Here is a 22,881-nt window from a genome sequence, read left to right on the forward strand (position 1 = left end):
TAGCTACCCTGGTCTTCTGGGGTTGAGGTTGCTGGTATTTCTCACCTTTAACGTGCCTGTGTTTTTTCTGGAAATTTCTCTAGGTTTTTTTTTTAAGTGATTTAGAATTTATCAGTGAGAGAAGTCAGTGCGGGGGTCTTTAACCCGTCATAGTCTAAGCGGGGCTCTCTAACTCCACCAGGTTCCCAGGGAACACTGAGTAGGGAGCCTGGGGACAGAGGGCCTGGAGCCTCACTTCCCAGGAGGCCTCTTAGAGGTTAGAGGGTTGCTGAAGCAGACTCAAGCCATGTGGGAGTCCAGGGGAGCCTGAGGAAGAGCAGAGAGGAACGGGATCCACTGCAGGAGTGTGGGCAGGCCCCATTGCCCCTAGCGGCTGAGAAGTGCACTTATGAAGCATGCAGCTGCTGTTTCTGACATCTTGCCAGTTGTTTTGTTGTTGTCTGTTTGCAGCTGGTTGGAAAGGATGTCACCATCCAAGCAGCCAGGAGAAAGCAGGACCTGGTGAGAGAGGTGACATGGTGAGATCAATTAGCCGTGTGTCCTTCTCAGTAGAGGATGTTTTGGCAACAGGCCAAAGATGAGAGGCTTCCCACAGGAAAGACTTTAAATGTGTGCTTGAAAAACTGCTTGCTCCTTCATCCCATTCTTGAGTTTTTCAGGGGACTCCTTTGGGCCCAGAATGCTAGGAGGTGGTTGAGAGAACTGCTGTAAGCCATTAGGTAGGCTATTGTGGTAAACTGACAATATTAAAGCATGTGTGATTTGGAGCAGTGGTTCTCAACTTTTCCAGACTACTGTCGTCCTTTCAGGGGTCTGATTTGTCTTGCATACCCCCAAGTTTCACCTCACTTACAAACTACTTGCTTACAAAATCAGACATAAAAATACAAAAAAGTGTCACAGCCACACTATTACTGAAAAACTGCTTGCTTTCTTATTTTGTTTGTAAGCTAGTGCTTTTTATGTAGCCTATTGTAAAATTAGGCAAACATTTAGATGAGTTAAGGTACCCCCTTGGAATCTATGAATTTATTAATTTTGTTAGAAAAATAATTTAAAAACAGAGCTGGTCGAGAACTTTTGGATGAACCATTTTTCATAAGAAAATGCTGATTAATCAAACCTGAAACCGTTGTGGGAAAAGGTCAGTTCTGACAAATGTCTTGTTTTAAACATTTTTGGAAAAAATTATTTTGAAATTGTCAGAATGAAAAATTCAACTTTTTCAGTTTGGAACGATGTTCTGTTTCTAAATTTCAACTAAGCAAAGTAAAAATGATAAAAATTAAAAAGGTCAAAATTGAAATGAAACACTTTGAAATTATTGAAACAAAACAGTGGGATTGACTCAGATTATTGGTTTGGCAAAAAATTGAGATTGTAACTTTTCATTCTGATTTGGGAGAGGACATATTTTGGAAATCTCAGCATTTTTCCCAGGATAGAAAACTGCTTTCCTTCCCAGTTCTATTTAAAAATGACAATGGCCATCCTCAATTTGGCAGCTTGGTTGGAATGTTCTTTATCCCCATTCAATGTTCTTCCCCTGTCCCTGAGGGCTTGTCTATACTACCACTTAAGTCAAAGTAATTTATGTTAGTGACCAAAATATAATAACATTTAACATTTCTGTGGTGGGAAGAACACCTCAGCAGCTCAACACTGTGGCATTTAATTTCAGAAAGGGGAACTATGCAAAAATGAGGAGGTTAGTTAAACAGAAAGTAAAAGAACAGGAGTACTTGTGGCACCTTAGAGACTAACAAATTTATTAGAGCATAAGCTTTTGTGGGCTACAGCCCACTTCATTGGATGCCTAGAATGGAACATATAGTAAGAAGATTATATATATATATATATATATATACATACACACATATATATATATATATATACACACACACACACAAGGTGGAAGTTACCATACAAACTGTGAGAGGCTAATTAGTTAAGATGAGCTATTATCAGCAGGAGAAAAAAACTTTTGTAGTGATAATCAAGATGGCCCATTTAGACTGTTGTGACATCTTCATCATCTGGCCCCATGGAAAAGAAGCTCTTGAGGAATTCCACCGTGATTTCAACAATTTCCATCCCACCATCAACCTCAGCCTAGACCAATCCACACAAGCGGTCCATTTCCTGGACACTACTATGCTAATAAGCAATGGTCACATAAATACCACCCTATACCTGAAACCCACTGACAGCTATACTTACCTACATGCCTCCAGCTTCCATCCAGGACACACCACACAATCCATTGTCTACAGCCAAGCTGTAAGATACAACCCCATTTGCTCCAATCCCTCAGATAGAGACAAACACCTACAAGATCTCTATCAAGCATTCTTAAAACTGTAATACCCACCTGCTGAAGTGAAGAAATGGATTAACAGAGCCAGAGGAGTACCCAGAAGTTACCTACTACAGGACAGGCCCAACAAAGAAAATAACAGAACGCTGCTAGCTGTCACCTTCAGCCCCCAACTAAAACCTCTCCAGTGCATCATCAAAGCTTTACAACCTATCCTGAAAAATGATCCCTAACTCTCACAGATCTTGGGAGACAGAACAGTCCTTGCTTACAGGCAGCCCAACCTGAAGCAAATACTCACCAGCAACCACCAACAAAAACACTAACCCAGGAATCTTTGCAACAAAGCCCGATGCCAACTCTGTCCACATATTTATTCAAATGACACCATCATAGGACCTAATCACATTAGCCACGCCATCAGGGGCTCATTCACCTACACATCTACCAATGTGATATATGCCATCATGTGCCAGCAATGTCCCTCTGCCATGTACATTGGCCAAACCAGACAGTCTCTCTGCAAAAGAATAAATGGACACAAATCTGACATCAGGAATCATAACATTCAAAAACTGGTAGGAGAACACTTCAACTTCTCTCGCCACTCAGTAAAAGATTTAAGGGTGGCAATTTTTCAACAGGTTTCAGAGTAGCAGCTGTGTTAGTCTGTATTCGCAAAAAAGAAAAGGAGTACTTGTGGCACCTTAGAGACTAACAAATTTATTTGAGCATAAGCTTTCGTGAGCTACAGCTCACTTCATCGGATGCATCACTTCATCGGATGCATCCGATGAAGTGAGCTGTAGCTCACGAAAGCTTATGCTCAAATAAATTTGTTAGTCTCTAAGGTGCCACAAGTACTCCTTTTCAATTTTGCAACAGAAAAGCTTCAAAAACAGTCTCCAACGAGAAACTGCTGAGCTTGGATTAATATGCAAACTAGATACCATGAACTTGGGTTTGAATAGAGACTGGGAGTGGCTGGGTCATTATACATATTGAATCTATTTCCCTAAGTTAAGTATCCTCACACCTTCTTGTCAACTGTCTAAATGGGCCATCTTGATTATCACTACAGAAGTTTTTTTTCTCCTGCTGATAATAGCTCATCTAAATTAATTAGCCTCTTACAGTTTGTATGGCAACTTCCACCTTCTCTGTATGTACATATATATATATCTTCTTACTATATGTTCCATTCTAGGCATCCGATGAAGTGGGCTGTAGCCCATGAAAGCTTATGCTCTAATGAATTTGTTAATCTCTAAGGTGCCACAAGTACTCTTGGGGGGAGGGATAGCTCAATGGTTTGAGCATTAGCTTGCTAAACCCAGGGTTGTGAGTTCAATCCCTGAGGGGGCCATTTGGGGCAAAAATTGGGGATTGGTCCTGCTTTGAGCAGGGGGTTGGACGAGATGGTCTTCTGAGGTCCCTTCCAACCCTGATATTCTATGATTCTTCTTTTTGCGGATACAGACTAACACAGCTGCTACTCTGAAACCAGAAATTAAAAGGTACAGTATGACTAGAGTGAAATCCCTGCAAGCTGCATGGACACTTTTCAAAGACATCATAATAGAGGCCCAACTTAAATGTATACCCCAAATTAAAAAACACAGTGAAAGAACTAAAAAAGAGCCACCATGGCTTAACAACCATGTAAAAGAAGCAGTGAGATATAAATAGGCATCTTTTAAAAAGTGGAAGTCAAATCCTAGTGAGGTAAATAGAAAGCAGCATAAACACTGCCAAATTAAGTATAAACATGTAATAAGAAAAGCCAAAAAGGAGTTTGAAGAACAGCTAGCCCCAAACTCAAAAGGTAATAACAAAATGTTTTTTAAGTACATCAGAAACAGAAAGCCTGCTAAACAATCAGTGCGGCCCTTGGACAATCGAGCTATAAAAGGAGCACTTAAAGACGACAAAGTCATTGTGGAGAAACTAAATTAATTCTTTGTTTCAGTCTTCACAGCTGAGGATGTTAGGGAGATTCCCAAACCTGAGCTGTCCTTTGTAGGTGACAAATCTGAGGAATTGTCACATATTAAAGTGTCATTAGAGGAGGTTTTGGAATTAATTGGTAAACTTAACAGTAACAGTCACCAGGACCAGATGGCGTTCACCTAAGAGTTCTGAAAGAACTTAAATGTGAAATTGTGGAACTATTAACTATGATTTGGTGTGATTTGATATGGGATGGTGTTCCATGAAGGAGGAGTGCTGGGCAGAGACGGGCTCCATCTTACGAAGAGAGGGAAGAACATCTTTGCCAGCAGGCTGGCTAACCTAGTGAGGAGGGCTTTAAACTAGGTTCACCGGGGGAAGGAGACCAAAGCCCTGAGGTAAGTGGGAAAGCGGGATACCGGGAGGAAGCACAGGCAGGAAGGTCTGTGAGGGGAGGGCTCCTGCCTCATACTGGGAATGAGGGGCGATCAACAGGTTATCTCAAGTGCTTATATACAAATGCACAAAGCCTTGGAAACAAGCAGGGAGAACTGGAGGTCCTGGTGATGTCAAGGAATTATGACGTGATTGGAATAACAGAGACTTGGTGGGATAACTCACATGACTGGAGTACAGTCATGGATGGTTATAAACTGTTCAGGAAGGACAGGCAGGGCAGAAAAGGTGGGGGAGTAGCACTGTATGTAAGGGAGCAGTATGACTGCTCAGAGCTCCGGTACGAAACTGTGGAAAAACCTGAGTGTCTCTGGATTAAGTTTAGAAGTGTGTGCAACAAGAGTGATGTCATGGTGGGAGTCTGCTATAGACCACCGGACCAGGGGGATGAGGTGGATGAGGCTTTCTTCCGGCAACTCACGGAAGCTACTAGATCACATGCCCTGATTCTCATGGGTGACTTTAATTTTCCTGATATCTGCTGGGAGAGCAATACAGCGGTGCATAGACAATCCAGGAAGTTTTTGGAAAGCGTAGGGGACAATTTCCTGGTGCAAGTGCTAGGGGAGCCAACTAGGGGGAGCGCTTTTCTTGACCTGCTGCTCACAAACCGGGTAGAATTAGTGGGGGAAGCAAAAGTGGATGGGAATCTGGGAGGCAGTGACCATGAGTTGGTTGAGTTCAGGATCCTGACGCAGGGAAGAAAGGTAAGCAGCAGGATACGGACCCTGGACTTCAGGAAAGCAGACTTTGACTCCCTCAGGGAACAGATGGCCAGGATCCCCTGGGGGACTAACATGAAAGGGAAGGGAGTCCAGGAGAGCTGGCTGTATTTCAAGGAATCCCTGTTGAGGTTACAGGGACAAACCATCCCGATGAGTCGAAAGAATAGTAAATATGGCAGGCGACCAGCTTGGCTTAATGGTGAAATCCTAGCGGATCTTAAACATAAAAAAGAAGCTTACAAGAAGTGGAAGCTTGGACATATGACCAGGGAAGAGTATAAAAATATTGCTCGGGCATGTAGGAAAGATATCAGGAGGGCCAAATCGCACCTGGAGCTGCAGCTAGCAAGAGATGTCAAGAGTAACAAGAAGGGTTTCTTCAGGTATGTTGGCAACAAGAAGAAAGCCAAGGAAAGTGTGGGCCCCTTACTGAATGAGGGAGGCAAGCTAGTGACAGAGGATGTGGAAAAAGCTAATGTACTCAATGCTTTTTTTGCCTCTGTTTTCACTAACAAGGTCAGCTCCCAGACTGCTGTGCTGGGCAACACAAAATGGGGAAGAGATGGCCAGCCCTCTGTAGAGATAGAGGTGGTTAGGGACTATTTAGAAAAGCTGGACGTGCACAAGTCCATGGGGCCGGACGAATTGCATCCGAGAGTGCTGAAGGAATTGGCGGCTGTGATTGCAGAGCCCTTGGCCATTATCTTTGAAAACTCGTGGCGAACGGGGGAAGTCCCGGATGACTGGAAAAAGGCTAATGTAGTGCCCATCTTTAAAAAAGGGAAGAAGGAGGATCCTGGGAACTACAGGCCGGTCAGCCTCACCTCAGTCCCTGGAAAAATCATGGAGCAGGTCCTCAAAGAATCAATCCTGAAGCACTTAGAGGAGAGGAAAGTGATCAGGAACAGTCAGCATGGATTCACCAAGGGAAGGTCATGCCTGACTAATCTAATCGCCTTTTATGATGAGATTACTGGTTCTGTGGATGAAGGGAAAGCAGTGGATGTATTGTTTCTTGACTTTAGCAAAGCTTTTGACACGGTCTCCCACAGCATTCTTGTCAGCAAGTTAAGGAAGTATGGGCTGGATGAATGCACTATAAGGTGGGTAGAAAGCTGGCTAGATTGTCGGGCTCAACGGGTAGTGATCAATGGCTCCATGTCTAGTTGGCAGCCGGTGTCAAGTGGAGTGCCCCAGGGGTCGGTCCTGGGGCCCGTTTTGTTCAATATCTTCATAAATGATCTGGAGGATGGTGTGGATTGCACTCTCAGCAAATTTGCGGATGATACTAAACTGGGAGGAGTGGTAGATACGCTGGAGGGGAGGGATAGGATACAGAAGGACCTAGACAAATTGGAGGATTGGGCCAAAAGAAATCTAATGAGGTTCAATAAGGATAAATGCAGGGTCCTGCACTTAGGATGGAAGAATCCAATGCACCGCTACAGACTAGGGACCGAATGGCTCGGCAGCAGTTCTGCGGAAAAGGACCTAGGGGTGACAGTGGACGAGAAGCTGGATATGAGTCAGCAGTGTGCCCTTGTTGCCAAGAAGGCCAATGGCATTTTGGGTTGTATAAGTAGGGGCATAGCGAGCAGATCGAGGGACGTGATCGTTCCCCTCTATTCGACACTGGTGAGGCCTCATCTGGAGTACTGTGTCCAGTTTTGGGCCCCACACTACAGGAAGGATGTGGATAAATTGGAAAGAGTACAACGAAGGGCAACGAAAATGATTAGGGGTCTAGAGCACATGACTTATGAGGAGAGGCTGAGGGAGCTGGGATTGTTTAGTCTGCAGAAGAGAAGAATGAGGGGGGATTTGATAGCTGCTTTCAACTACCTGAAAGGGGGTTTCAAAGAGGATGGCTCTAGACTGTTCTCAATGGTAGCAGATGACAGAACGAGGAGTAATGGTCTCAAGTTGCAATGGGGGAGGTTTAGATTGGATATTAGGAAAAACTTTTTCACTAAGAGGGTGGTGAAACACTGGAATGCGTTACCTAGGGAGGTGGTAGAATCTCCTTCCTTAGAGGTTTTTAAGGTCAGGCTTGACAAAGCCCTAGCTGGGATGATTTAACTGGGACTTGGTCCTGCTTTGAGCAGGGGGTTGGACTAGATGACCTTCTGGGGTCCCTTCCAACCCTGATATTCTATGATTCTATGATTCTATGATTTGTAACCTGTCCTTTAAATCAACTTCTGTACCCAATGACTGGAAGATAGCTAATGTAATGCCAATATTTAGAAAGGGCTCTACAGGTGATCCCGGCAATTACAGACCAGTAAGTCTAACATCAGTACCGGCCAAATTAGTTGAAACAATAGTAAAGAATAAAATTGTCAGATACATAGAAGAACATAAATTGTTGGGGAAAAGTCAACATGGTTTCTGTAAAGGGAGATCATGTCTTACTAATCTATTAGAGTTCTTTGAAGGGGACAACAAACATGTGAACAAGGAGGATCCAGTGGACACAGCGTACTTAGATTTCCAGAAAGCCTTTCACAAGGTCCCTCACCAAAGGCTCTTACGTAAATTAAGTTGTCATGGGATAAGAGGGAAGATTCTTTCATGAACTGAGAACTGGTTAAAAGACAGGGAACAAAGGGTAGGAATAAATGATAAATTTTCAAAATGGAGAGGGGTAACTAGTGGTATTCCCCAAGGGTCAGTCCTAGGACCAATCCTATTCAACTTATTCATAAATGATCTGGAGAAAGGGGTAAACAGTGAGGTGGCAAAGTTTGCAGACGATACTAAACTGTTCAAGATAGATAAGACCAGCAGACTGTGAAGAACTTTAAAAAGATCTCACAAAACTAAGTGATTGAGCAACAAAATGGCAAATGAAATTTAATGTGGATAAATGTAAAGTAATGCACATTGGAAAAAATAACCCCAACTATACATACAATATGATGGGGGCTAATTTAGCTAAAACTAATCAGGAAAGAGATCTTGGAGTCATCGTGGATAGTTCTCTGAAGATGTCCACGCAGTGTGCAGCGGCAGTCAAAAAAGTGAACGGGATGTTAGGAATCATTAAAAAAGGGATAGGGAATAAAACTGAGACTATCTTATTGCCCTTATATAAATCCATGGTACGTCCACATTTTGAATACTGCATACAGATGTGGTCCCCTCATCTCAAAAAGATATACTGGCATTAGAAAGGGTTCAGAGAAGGGCAACTAAAATGATTAGGGGTTTGGAACGGGTCCCATATGAGAAGAAATTAAAGAGACTAGGACTTTTCAGCTTGGAAAAGAGGAGACTAAGGGGGAATATGATAGAGGTATATAAAATCATGAGTGGTGTAGAGAAAGTGAATAAGGAAAAGTTATTTACTTGTTCCCATAATATAAGAACTGGGGACCACAAATGAAATTAATGGGCAGCAGGTTTAAAACAAATAAAAGGAAGTTCTTCTTCACACAGCGCACCGTCAACCTGTGGAACTCCTTGCCTGAGGAGGTTCTGAAGGCTAGGACTATAACAGGGTTTAAAAGAAAACTAGATAAATTCATGGAGGTTAAGTCCATTAAAGGCTATTAGCCAGGATGGGTAAGGAATGGTGTCCCTAGCCTCTGTTTGTCAGAGGGTGGAGATGGATGGCAGGAGAGAGATCACTTGATAATTACCTGTTAGGTTCACTCGCTCTGGGGCAGCTAGCATTGGCCACTGTTGGCAGACAGGATACTGGGATGGATGGACCTTTGGTCTGACCCAGTAGGCCATTCTTATGTAGCTCAGGGGTGTGAAAAAGTCACACCCCTCCCGAATGATGCAAGTCCATACCAGTGCTAAATTGGCGGGACACTCTCTCCCACCAACACAACTTCCACCTCTCATTGAGGTAGAGTAATTATGCTGACAGGAGAGCATTCTCCAAATGTGCTACATCAGTGCAATTATAGTGTAGACTAGCCCTGTGGCTCTCAGCCCTTCCAGACTACTGTACCCCTTTCAGGAGTCTGATTTGTCTTGCCTGCCCCCAAGTTTCACTTCACTTAAAAACGACTTGCTTACAAAATCAGACATAAAAATACAAAAAAGTGTTACAGCCACACTATTACTGAAAAATTGCTTGCTTTCTTATTTTTAACCATATAATTATAAAATAAATCAATTGGAATATAAATATTGTACTTACATTTCAGTGTGTAGTACATAGAGCAGTATAAACAAGTCACTGTCTGTATGAAATTTGTTTGTACTGACTTCAATAGTGCTTTTTAAGTAGCCTGTTGTAAAACTAGGGTAATATATCTAGATGAGTTGATGTACCTCCTGGAAGACCTCTGTGTACTCTTAGGGGTACAGCTAATCTTGGCTGAGAACCACTGCACACTAGCCTTCAGACATCACTGATTTGTATACACGGAGCAGAGTCTGGTAGCATAGAATCACAGAATATTAGGGTTGCAAGAGACCTCAGGAGGTCATCTAGTCCAATCCCCTGCTCAAAGCAGGACCAACACCAACTAAATCCTCCCAGCCAGGGCTTTGTCAAGCCGGGCCTTAAAACCTCTAAGGATGGAGATTCCACCACCTCCCTTGGCATGTCTGTGGAATAAGCTATTACTACAGGAAATCACACTAGCCCTCTCTGTCTCTAGGCATTTCTGGTGAACCCATCATCTGGATATGTCAAGTGGCACTAACTCTACTGGTTGGTTTCCTGGTTGCCTTAGATAAGTAAATTAACACCTCTGTTTACAGACAGTCCATCCCAAATGGAGTGATAGATTTTTAAGGCTAGCAGGGACCATGGCTATCTGGTCTGACCTGTAGAATAACACAGGTGAGATAGAATGTGCCCATTTCTTCGCATATGCCTTTTTTAAATTTCTTTGTTGCTCCTCTCCACTGCTCTGGCTGCTGCACCAAAACATTAACATAAACCCACAACTTCTAACCATGCACACAGTAACAACAATGGGCCAGGTTTTCAGAAGAGCTCAGACTAGCAATAACGGGCAGTGAGGGTAATTAACCATTGGCTCAGTTCACCAAGGGCTGTGGTGGATTCTCCATCACATGCAATTTTTAAAGCAAGATTGGCTGTTTTTGTAGAAGCTCTGCTCTAGTTCAGGTGCGATGGATTCAGGGAAGTTCTCGGGCCTGTGTTATGCCGGAGCTCAGACTGGATGGTCAAAGTTGCCCCTGATGGGGTAATAATCTAGGAATCAGAACTCTTTTCTTCCCAGGGGTGTTCGTGTTCTCTGCATCTCCTCTCCCTTTCCCATCCCTTCTCCCTTGGTCATCCTCTCACTCTCTGTCTGTTTCTAGGAAATTACTGAAGACTCCTCTCTGGTTGCCTGCCTCCCTAACTGCTCCTCTCTCTGGGATTTGCAGGTGGCCGCAATGCTGCAGAAGAAGAAGCACTGGAGGTCCATGTGCAAGGGGCTTGTTCTGGGAACTGTCCTGACCAGCTTCATGCTGCTGCTGTACTCCTACATCATTCCCCCTCTGCAAGTCAGCATGATGGAGTGAGTGAGTCCCTCCTTGGCAGAGGGTCTGCGCTTTCTGTAGAACAGCTCCTTTCCAGCCGCTCAGAAATGCTGGCTCCAGGGGTGGGGAAGGGCTGGCTCAGGGGATTGGCAGGTGGGGTACGGAGTCACACTGGGTCAGCTCCAGCCCAGGTGGATTCAATCAAGGAGTGAAACGGTACATCTACACTGCAAAGAAAACCCCCAGCAGTGAGTCTCAGAGCCCGCGTCCACTGACTCAGGCTCACGCTACAGGGCTAAAAATAGCAGTGCAGATGTTCCCGCTGGGGCTGGAGCCCAGGCTCTGAAACACAAACCCCTGGCCAGGTTTCAGAGGTCGGGCTCCAGTCCAAGCCTGGCACCTACACAGCTATTGTTAGCCTTGTCTCACAAGCCCAAGCTGGCTGCCCTGGGCTCTGAGACTCGCTGCCATAGTGGGGTTTTGTAGTGGTGTCATCCTGAAAGTTGTCGTCTGTGTGAAGTCAACTGGTGGGGACTCAGTCCAGTTCTAATGGACAAGGATAAATATCATAAAACAACACCCCAGTTCTCAGAAGAGAGCCCATTGCTGGAAGAGCTCCCATAACCCTAGCTGTGGATCCTGCAGAGCAAAGTTGAGCCCCCTTGGTCAGAGAGGCTTGCTCAGCTGCCTCTGCCTGTAATGGGCCATTCTGATCTGGGGGGCAATTACCCGCCTGTGTGCTTTCTCACTTGCACGCCTTTGAGATCTACAGATGCAAGGTGCTGCATTAGAGCTTGGTATTGATGTATAATTATTAACTAGCTGTGGTGGAGAGTGGTAGATGGACAGTCCTGCCCTGGCCGGGTCCCTTCTAAAGGAGAGTTCAATCTCCTGTCTCACGAAATTATCCTGAGGCTGCTGACAAGAGGCCAGTGGGTGCCAGTCATGATGGAGGTGTTTGTGATGGGGACACGTGTGTTAGAACTGGGCTGAGACGCATCAGTCTCATTGCACATGGGAACAGTCACCCAATGGTACACAGACCAGAGTAGCAATAGCCTGTCCATTACAGCCTCCGGTCACAATGTCCTCCCCAGTCCCTGGACTTCTCACACTGAGCCTGAACTATTGCCAACCTAGAAGCCGTTCCTCGGGCAACTCTCTGCACTCTGGCCAAATGCTCTGTATCTCGAACGAGAACGGAAAGGACAACTGGCAGTGCAGAAATGGCAGAGCAGTGAAACCTCCAGGCTCCTGCTGATTCACAGGGACAAATTCCTCCTTCTCCTTGGGATAAATGGAGGGGGCTATCACAGAGGTGGGACAATAAGGACTATTGCAGCATTAGAGACAATATGGGGCCGTGTTGAAGACTAAGGAACATCCCCTCTCCAATGAGAGATAGCCTGGTTCCCACCTCTTAATCGATATGGGGGGAGGGCGAGGTTTAGGCTGACCCTGTGTAACCCCCCCACCCGTCCCGGCAGCAGGGCTCAGTGGGGCTTTCCCCACTTTAAAAAACGACTTCTCCAAGGAGTGGTTTCAGAGATGCTAATAAGTCCACCAGGGACTTTGCTATTGCTAGTGATTTTATGTGGAAGGTGTTCAGATACTACGGTGATGGGCAGCAGGATAAAACTTTTTACATAGATCAATAGATAGATTCAGAATAGGGAAGATCAGACTTGATGAGCGGGTGTTTGCTGCCACATACAGATTTAATCTGGTGAAGGGGAGAGGAGACAAAATCCAACAGCTTCAGTTATTGCAAGTGCCAAAGGTCCTGTGATCCAGCCAGAAAAGCACCTCAGCAACAGAGTGAAGGGAAGGGGCTGGATTCCAGTCTGTGTCACCCTGGTGTAAATCCATAGTAACTCCAGTGAAATCCTCACTGACTTTGCACTTTACCCCACTGTTCCTGACAGGTGCTGGCCTCAGGCTGCCGTGATTGTCTGAAAGGACGAACTTGCTTTCAAATCTTGGGACCAAATTGTGACTTCAGATCAGTGGCAAATGATCATAGAATCATAGAATCACAGAATATCAGGGTTGGAAGGGACCTCAGGAGGTATCTAGTCCAACCCCCTGCTCAAAGCAGGACCAATCCCCAACTAAGTCATCCCAGCCAGGGCTTTGTCAATCCTGACCTTAAAAGCCTCTAAGGAAGGAGATTCCATCACCTCCCTAGGTAATCCATTCCAGTGCTTCACCATCCTCCTAGTGAAAAAGTTTTTCCTAATATCCAACCTAAACCTCCCCCACTGCAACTGGAGACCATTACTCCTTGTTCTGTCATCTGCTCCCACTGAGAACAGTGTAGATCCATCCTCTTTGGAACCCCCTTTCAGGTAGTTGAAAACAGCTATCAAATCCCCCCTCATTCTTCTCTTCCACAGACTAAACAATCCCAGTTGCCTCAGCCTCTTCTCATAAGTCATGTGTTCCAGTCCCCTGATCATTTTTGTCGCCCTCCGCTGGACGTTTTCCAATTTTTCCACATCCTTCTTGTAGTGTAGCGCCCAAAACTGGACACAGTACTCCAGATGAGCCTCACCAATGTCGAATAGAGGGGAATGATCACGTCCCTCGATCTGCTGGCAGTGCCCTACTTATACATCCCAAAATGCCATTGGCCTTCTTGGCAACAAGGGCACACTGTCGACTCATATCCATCTTCTCATCCACTGTAACCCTTAGGTCCTTTTCTGCAGAACTGCTGCTTAGCCATTCAGTCCCTAGGCTGTAGTGGTGCATGGGATTCTTCCATCCTAAGGGCAGGACTCTGCACTTGTCCTTGCTGAACCTCATCAGATTTCTTTTGGCCCAATCCTCTAATTTGTCTAGGTCCCTCTGTATCCTATCCCTTCCCTCCAGCATATCTATCTCTCCTCCCAGTTTAGTGTCATCTGCAAACTTGCTGAAGGTGCAATCCACACCATCCTCCAGTCATTTATGAAGATATTTAACAAAACCGGCCCGAGGACCGAACCTTGGGGCACTCCACTTGATACCAGTGCCAACTAGACATGGAGCCATTGATCACTACTCCTTGAGCCCAACAATCTAGCCAACTTTCTATCCACCTTATAGTCCATTCATCCAGCCCATACTTCTTTAACTTGCTCGCAAGAATACTGTGGGAGACTGTGTCAAAAGCTTTGCTAAAGTCAAGGAACAACACGTCCACTGCTTTCCCCTCATCCACAGAGCCAGTTATCTCGTCATAGAAGGCAGTTAGCTTAGTATGGCATGACTTGCCCTTGGTGAATCCATGCTGACTGTTCCTGATCACTTTCCTCTCCTCTAAGTGCTTCAGAATTCATAGATTCATAGATACTAAGGTCAGAAGGGACCATTCTGATCATCTAGTCCGACCTCCTGCACAGCGCAGGCCACAGAATCTCACCCACCCACTCCTATGAAAAACCTCACCCATGTCTGAAAAAAGAAAAGGAGTACTTGTGGCACCTTAGAGACTAACAAATTTATTAGAGCATAAGCTTTCGTGAGCTACAGCTCACTTCATCGGATGCATCCGATGAAGTGAGCTGTAGCTCACGAAAGCTTATGCTCTAATAAATTTGTTAGTCTCTAAGGTGCCACAAGTACTCCTTTTCTTTTTGCGAATACAGACTAACACGGCTGCTACTCTGAAACCCATGTCTGAGCTATTGAAGTCCTTAAATCATGGTTCAAAGACTTCAAGGAGCAGAGAAGCCTCCCTTAAGTCAACCATGCCCCATGCTACAGAGGAAGGCGAAAAACCTCCAGGACCTCTCCAATCTGCCCTGGAGGAAAATTCCTTCCCGACCCCAAATATGGCGATCAGCTAAACCCTGAGCATATGGGCAAGATTCACCAGCCAGATACTACAGAAAATTCTTTCCTGGGTAACTCAGATCCCATCCATCTAATATCCCATCTCAGGGGATTAGGCCTATTTACCCTGAATATTTAAAGATCAATTACTTACCAAAATCCCATTATCCCATCGTACCATCTCCTCCATAAACTTTATCAAGTAGAATCTTAAAACCAGATAGATCTTTTGGCCCCACTGCTTCCCTTGGAAGGCTATTCCAAAACTTCACTCCTCTGATGGTTAAAAACCTTCGTCTGATTTCAAGTCTAAACTTCCTGGTGGCCAGTTTATACCCATTTGTTCTTGTGTCCACATTGGTGCTGAGCTGAAATAATTCCTCTCCCTCTCCTGTATTTATCCCTCTGATATATTTATAGAGAGCAATCCTATCTCCCCTCAACCTTCTTTTAGTTAGACTAAATAAGCCAAGCTCCTTAAGTCTCCTTTCATAAGACAAGTTTTCCATTCCTCGGATCATCCTAGTAGCCCTTCTCTGTACTTGCTCCAGTTTGAATTCATCCTTTTTAAACATGGGAGACCAGAACTGCACACTGTATTCTAGGTGAGATCTCACCAGTGCCTTGTATAACGGTACTAAAACTCCTTATCCCTACTGGAAATGCCTCTCCTGATGCATCCCAAAACCGCATTCGCTTTTTTCACAGCCATATCACATTGGCAGCTCATAGTCATCCTATGATCAACCAATGCTCCAAGGTCCTTCTCCTCTTCCGTTACTTCTAATTGATGCGTCTCCAACTTATAACTAAAATTCTTGTTATTAATCCCTAAATGCATAACCTTACACTTCTCACTATTAAATTTCATCCTATTACTATTACTCCAGTTTACAAGGTCATCCAGATCCTCCTGTATAATATCCCAATCCTTCTCTGAATTGGCAATACCTCCCAGCTTTGTATCATCTGCAAACTTTATTAGCACACTCCCACTTTTTGTGCCAAGGTCAGTAATAAAAAGATTAAATAAGATTGGTCCCAAAACCGATCCCTGAGGAACTCCACTGGTAACCTCCCTCCAACCTGACAGTTCGCCTTTCAGTAGGACCCGTTGCAGTCTCCCCTTTAACCAATTCCTTATCCACCTTTTGATGTTCATATTGATCCCCTTCTTCTCCAATTTAACTAATAATTCCCCATGTGGCATGGTATCAAATGCCTTACTGAAATCTAGGTAAATTAGATCCACTGCATTTCCTTTATCTAAAAAATCTGTTACCTTTCAAAAAAGGAGATTAGGTTGGTTTGGCACCTTTTGTAAAACCATGTTGTATTTTGTCCCATTTACCATTGACTTCAATGTCCTTAACTAATTTCTCCTTCAAAATTTTTTCCAGGACCTTGCATACTACAGATGTCAAACTAACTGGCCTGTAGTTACCCGGATCACTTTTTTTTCCTTTCTTAAAAATAGGAACTATATTAGCAATTATCCAATCATTCGGTACTATTCCTGAGTTTACAGATTCATTAAAAATTCTTGCTAATGGGCTTGCAATTTCAGGTGTCAATTCCTTTAATATTCTTGGATGAAGATTATCTGGGCCACCCCATTTAGTCCCATTAAGCTGTTTCAGTTTTGCTTCTACCTCAGATATGGTAATATCTACCTCCATATCCTCATTCCCATTTGTCATGCTACCATTATCCCCAAGATCCTCTTTAGCCTTATTAAAGACTGAGGCAAAGTATTTGTTTAGATATTGGGCCATGCCTAGATTATCTTTAACCTCCACTCCATCCTCAGTGTTAAGTGGCCCCACTTCTTCTTTCTTAGTTTTCTTCTTATTTATATGGCTTTTACTATTGGTTTTAATTCCCTTTGCAAGGTCCAACTCTACTCAACTTTTAGCCTGTCTCACTTTATCCCTACATCTTCTGACCTCAATTAGGTAGCTTTCCTTGCTGATCCCTCCCGTCTTCCACTCCCTATATGCTTTCTGCTTCTTCTTAATCACCTCTCTGAGATGCTTGCTCATCCAGCTTGGTCTACAACTCCTTCCTATGAATTTTTTCCCCTTTCTTGGGATACAGGCTTCCGATAGCTTCTGCAGTTTTGATTTAAAGTAATCCCAGGCCTCCTCTACCTTTAGAGCCATAAATTCTTCAGTCCAATCCACTTCCCTAACTAATTTCCTTAATTTTTGAAAGTTAGCCCTTTTGAAATCAAAAACCCGAGTTGCAGATTTATTTTTGTTAATCCTTCCATTTAGTTTGAACTGAATTAGCTCATGATCACTTGAGCCAAGATTGTCCCCTACAACCATTTCTTCTATGAGGTCCTCGCTACTCACCGAAATTAAATCTAAAATGGCATCCCCTCTAGTCGGTTCAGCAACTACTTGATGAAGGAATCCATCAGCTATCGCATCTAGGAAAATCTGAGCCCTATTATTATTACTAGCACTGATCCTCCAGTCTATATCTGGGAAGTTAAAGTCTCCCATGATCACGCAGTTTCCATTAGTATTTACTTGATTAAAAACATTAAAAAGGGCTCTATCCATATCCAAATTAGATCCCGGAGGTCTATAGCACACCCCAAACACTATCGTAGGAGAGGCTTTACTAGTTTTCTTCCCCAATGTCATTTTTGCCCAGACGGACTCTGTCTTATCCATTGCATCGCTTCTTATTTCTTTACATTCTACCTCAGCATTGATATACAATGCTACTCCACCCCCTTTACCTTTGTTTCTGTCTTTCCTAAACAGCACATACCCTTCAATAGCTGTAGTCCAGTCATGACGACTATTCCACCATGTTTCTGTTATCCCTATAATATCTGGTTTCACTTCCTGCACCAGTAGCTCTAGTTCCTCCATTTTGTTACCTAGACTCCTCGCATTCGTGTACAAACATCTTAATTTTTGCTGTTTGGCCTCGCTCACATTTTGTACCCTATTAGGCACAGTCATTCTACAGCCAGTATAACCTATTAGACTAGTATCCACACTGCCCTCGCTCCTTATATACATTCTCCTACCCACGGCTGTATCCTTTCTTACTTCGTCTTCTTCCCTCTCAATGCTAAAATCTGACGTGGAGATTTCCTGGACATCTCCCATCCATCTCCCCCTAATTCCTAGTTTAAAGCTCTCTTTATCAGTTGTGCCAGCCTCAATCCTAGAAGTCTATTTCCTTCCCTACTCAGATGAAATCCATCCCGAGAGAACTATCCTCTGTCCGTGAATGCCTCCCAGTGGCCATACATCCCAAAGCCCTCCTTATAGCACCACTGCCTAAGCCATCTGTTGACAGTCATAATCTTGTCACACCTTTGTTGCCCTTCTCTAGGAACAGGAAGGATCCCGCTAAAGATCATCTGAGCCTCAATTTAGCTTAAGCTTCTTCCCCAGCCTAGCATAGTCTCCCTTAATACTTTCCAGCGAGAATCTAGCCGTATCATTTGTTCCCACATGAAGGATAATTAGGGGATTCTTCCCCGCTCCCTTTAGGATCCTTTTCAATCTCAGGTCTACATCCCATATCTTAGCACCCGGAAGACAGCACACACTTCTATTCTCAGGATCAGCTCTAGTTACAGGTCTGTCTATTCTTCTCAATAAAGAGTCCCCGATCACATAGACCTGCCTTTTCCTGGTGACAGTGCTATTCTCCAGTCTCTCCCCTGTTCCCTCTGGCTGCAAGTTCTTTCCATTCCTATTTTCCCTTATAATCTTCTTCAACCCATCCTGTATCCTCCTGGGGCTCATATTTGGTGTAGTCTCCCTTGACTCTTCCGCTTTTCCTATAGGACTAGCCTCTCTTCTCTTCTTCCTTACCCTTCCACCTTCAACAAGTACCTGCTGAGCCCCTTCTTCATTTTCCAACTCTGTAAACCTGTTCCTAAGCTCTATTTCTCCTTCACTAGCCCGTCTTTTCCTCTGCCTGGTTCTTTTAGTCACATGCTTCCACTGACCACTTTCCTCACCCAGTCTCCCCTCAAAATTCCCCAGCCCTGCTTCCATCTGTGAGTCTGAGCTTTTCCCTTCAGATACCTCATATCTTTGCTCCATCATCTGCTCAAACCCCTTCCTAAACTCAATGAGACTTTCCACCTGCATCTCCAAACCTCAGATCTTTTCCTCCATCAGCTCTATCAGACGACATTTCATGCAGAAAAAACTCTTACCGGTTCCCTCCTCCAGGATCATGTACATACCACAGCTTCCACATCCAGTTATCCTCAATGTCTCTTCCACTACAGGAGTCACTCCCACAGCTGCCTCTGTATCTGTCATCGCCTTCCCACCTAAATCCTGTTAATCTGGGAAACACAAGTCACACCAAAAAGACCACCCCCCCCAGCAAAAGCAAACCCCAAACAAGCACCACAATACAAACGCCCCTTACAAACTCCCCTGTTTAGAGCTCTGTTTGCTAGCTCCTGTGCCGCTGCAGCTGTCTGTGCCGCTGCCAGAATTGATTCCTTGAGGAACTGCTCCATGATTTTTCAGGGACTGAGGTGAGGCTGACGGGCCTGTAGTTCCCCAGATCCTCCTTCTTCCCTTTTTTAAAGATGGGCACTACATTAGCCTTTTTCCAGTTGTCCAGAACTTCCCCTGATCGCCATGAGTTTTCAAAGATAATGGCCAATGGCTCTGGAATCACATCCGCCAACTCCTTTAGCACTCTCGGATGCAGCGCATCCAGCCCCATGGACTTATGCTCGTCCAGCTTTTCTAAATAGTCCCGAACCACTTCTTTCTTCACAGAGGGCTGGTCACCTCCTCCCCATGCTGTGCTGCCCAGTGCAGTAGTCTGGGAGCTGACCTTGTTCTTGAAGACAGAGGCAAAAAAAAGCATTGAGTACATTAGCTTTTTCCACATCCTCTGTCATTAGGTTGCCTCCCTCATTCAGTAAGGGGCCCACACTTTCCTTGACTTTCTTCTTGTTGCTAACATACCTGAAGAAACCCTTCTTGTTACTCTTAACATCTCTTGCTAGCTGCAACTCCAGGTGTGATTTGGCCTTCCTGATTTCACTCCTGCATGCCTGAGCAATATTTTTATACTCTTCCCTGGTCATTTGTCCAATCTTCCACTTCTTGTAAGCTTCTTTATTGTGTTTAAGATCAGCAAGGATTTCACTGTTAAGCCAAGCTGGTCACCTGCCATATTTACTGTTCTTTCTACACATCCGGATGGTTTGTCCCTGTAACCTCAATAAGGATTCTTTAAAATACAGCCAGCTCTCCTGGACTTCTTTCCCCCTCATGTTATTCTCCCAGGGGATCCTGCCCATCAGTTCCCGGAGGGACTCAAATTTTGCTTTTCTGAAGTCCAGGGTCCGTATTCTGCTGCTCTCCTTTCTTCCCTGTATCAGGATCCTGAACTCGACCATCTCATGGTCATTGCCTCCCAGGTTCCCATCCACTTTTGCTTCCCCTACTAATTCTTCCCGGTTTGTGAGAAGCAGGTCAAGAAGAGCTCTGCCCCTATTTGGTTCCTCCAGCACTTACACCAGGAAATTGTCCCCTACACTTTCCAAAAACTTCCTGGATTGTCTGTGCCCGCTGTATTGCTCTCCCAGCAGATATCAGGGTGATTGAAGTCTCCCATGAGAACCAGGGCCTGCGATCTAGTAAGTTCTGTGAGTTGCTGGAAGAAAGCCTCATCAGATGGCAGAGTTTGGTTCACTGCATTTGTACCAAAGGATGCTGGCTTCTGGGGATTGGTTGGCTCAGGGGTTGGGAATGGAGCGTGGAGCCTTTCACCCCAGCCATTGTTTCTAGTCGAGCCCAGGACAGCAGGATGGAATGGAAGTTAGGAGCCTAACTCCTTTAGCACATCCCCCGCATAGTGACTAAAGTGGCTCCCAGCTGATGGCTGTGCAGAGGCCAGGAATACTTACAGTGATGTCAGGCTAGTTCCTGCTGGACAGGTGTGCACATCACTTCTGCACTCATTGGCACTCTTGCTGGCAATGATAGCAGAGAGGCTGAGCACTGAATGCGCCATGGACCTAGCCCAGGTACTGATGGAAAAGGCTCTGTCGAAACAGCTAGACAGAGCCTGGTCTCCTCTCCACCCCACAGCTGGTCCCTGAGGAACCTGCCATGTGGCTATCTGTGCTGTGCCCATTCAGGTGATCAAGAGAGGGCTCCAGTGCCCAGAGCCCTTGAGCCAGCATCTTTCCCCAGAGCCAAACTCCCTTGGAAAGGAATGGCTCTTTTCTGCAGGGCCCTCTTGGCTGGTCACTGGGGATCATGGTGGCTGAGCAAGGCCAGCGCAGAGATCCAGCCCTCACGTATGTGCCTGTTCTTTCCTTTTCTCCAGCATTCCTATCCCTTACTCCTGCTCCTCCTATCCTGCCCAGGCCAGGGTGCCAGGTGTGGTGAACAGCACCCACAGTCCCCCGGGGCAAGGGTGTCTGCCCAAGCTAGACATCATGTTCATGAAGACACACAAGACAGCCAGCAGCACCATCCTAAACATCCTCTTCCGCTTCGGTGAGAAGCACCGCCTGAAGTTCGCCTTCCCCAATGGCCGCAATGACTTCTACTACCCCTCCTACTTTGAACGCAGCCAGGTCCAGGACTACCAGCCCGGCATGTGCTTCAACATCATTTGCAACCACATGCGCTTCCAGTACCAGGAGGTGCGCAAGCTACTGCCGGCTGACACCATCTTTCTGACAGTGCTACGTGACCCTGCCTACCTCTTCGAGTCCTCCTTCCACTACTTTGGGCGCATCATCCCCCTCACCTGGAAGCTGCAAGGCGAGGACAAGCTGGCAGAATTCCTCCGTGACCCATGGCACTACTATGACCCTAACGGGTTCAACGCTCACTACCTCCAGAACCTGCTCTTCTTTGACCTGGGCTATGACAACAACATGAATGCCAACAGCCCCTTGGTGGACCAGTACATCCAGGAGATCAACCAACATTTCCATCTGGTCATGCTGTTGGAGTACTTTGATGAGTCCCTAGTGCTCCTGAAGGATCTGCTGTGCTGGGAGCTGGAGGACGTCCTCTATTTCAAGCTCAATGCTCGCAAGGACTCCACTGTCTCCAAGCTGACGGGTGAGCTCTATGAGAAGGCCACCTACTGGAACCTCATTGACACTAAGCTCTACCACTACTTCAATGCCACCTTCTGGCGCAAGGTGGAGGCCTATGGGTGGGAGCGAATGGCCAGGGATGTGGCTGAGCTGCACCGGGAAAACGAGAAGATGAAGAGCATCTGCATCGATGGAGGGCGCCCTGTGGATGCCAACGCCATCCAGGAGTCCTCCATGCAGCCATGGCAGCCGTTGGGCCAGAAGTCCATCCTGGGTTACAATTTGAAGAAGAAGATCAACAAGAAGCACCGGAAGCTGTGCCGCAAGATGCTGACGCCTGAGATCCAGTACCTGACTGACTTGGGCGTCAACCTCTGGATCACCAAGCTCTGGAGCCACGTGCGGGAGTTCTTAAAGTGGTAACATGTGAACTGCAGATGTCCCCAACTCCCTCCCCTCCGCTGCCCTCATCCTCACCCAAGAGAAGAACCAAGTGCTTTCGTTTTCGTTTCTTCCTTACGTCTGTTGGCTGGATATGGGACATGACACATTGTCAACGAGCAAAACTGGCTTGAGGCTCCAACAGGGAATAGTAAGTTAGAGACCACTCCTCCCACCCCCTATTCTGGAGACCTGGTTACACAGGAGAGAAGAGGAGCCTCTGAGGCTTGCAGGTGGAGATTCACTGGGGTGGGAGTAAGGAAAGGGTCAGTCTGCCACCTCTCCTTCCACCTAGCTCCCCAACACCATCTGTCTGGGGTACTCCTGGGTCGGCTTCCACCACTGCATCCTCAGGTCAGTGCTGCAACACTGAGTCTAACTATCTTAGCCTGCTCCCCTGAATGAGCTGAGGGCAGGCCCAGAGGAGCAAGACCAGGACACGGGACACTGTAATTGATTACAGTATCTTGCTAATTGTTTGGGGGTTGCTTTTCACAATGTTTTTTTTTCTTGCTTCTTTTTGAAAGTATTGGGAGCAGCGTCTGTGACAGTGGGATCCCAGCCCAGGTACCTCACTCATGTTAATAGCAGTATACCTGTCACAGCATAAACAGGAGACAAGATATGGGGTTGCAAGTGTGTGT

General features: G+C 45.5%; 1 protein-coding gene across 3 annotated transcripts in view; it reads left to right on the forward strand.

The window, feature by feature from the left end:
- GAL3ST1 (galactose-3-O-sulfotransferase 1) overlaps positions 1 to 22,387 on the forward strand; it is a 35,681-nt gene extending 13,294 nt beyond the window's left edge. The window contains exons 2-4 of one of the 3 annotated variants that reach the window (XM_043498138.1): positions 451 to 518; positions 10,810 to 10,943; positions 21,070 to 22,387. In XM_043498138.1, coding sequence (XP_043354073.1) covers positions 516 to 518; positions 10,810 to 10,943; positions 21,070 to 22,219 — 1,287 coding nt within the window. In that variant the 5' untranslated portion in view covers positions 451 to 515 and the 3' untranslated portion in view covers positions 22,220 to 22,387. The remainder of the gene's footprint in view (positions 1 to 450; positions 519 to 10,809; positions 10,944 to 21,069) is intronic. The other 2 variants (XM_038372680.2, XM_043498139.1) reach the window with 2 other exon arrangements.
- Positions 22,388 to 22,881: the final 494 nt, after the last annotated feature.

The sequence above is a fragment of the Dermochelys coriacea genome, chromosome 15, assembly GCF_009764565.3.
Source record: "Dermochelys coriacea isolate rDerCor1 chromosome 15, rDerCor1.pri.v4, whole genome shotgun sequence".
In the NCBI taxonomy this organism is placed as follows: Eukaryota; Metazoa; Chordata; order Testudines; family Dermochelyidae; genus Dermochelys; species Dermochelys coriacea.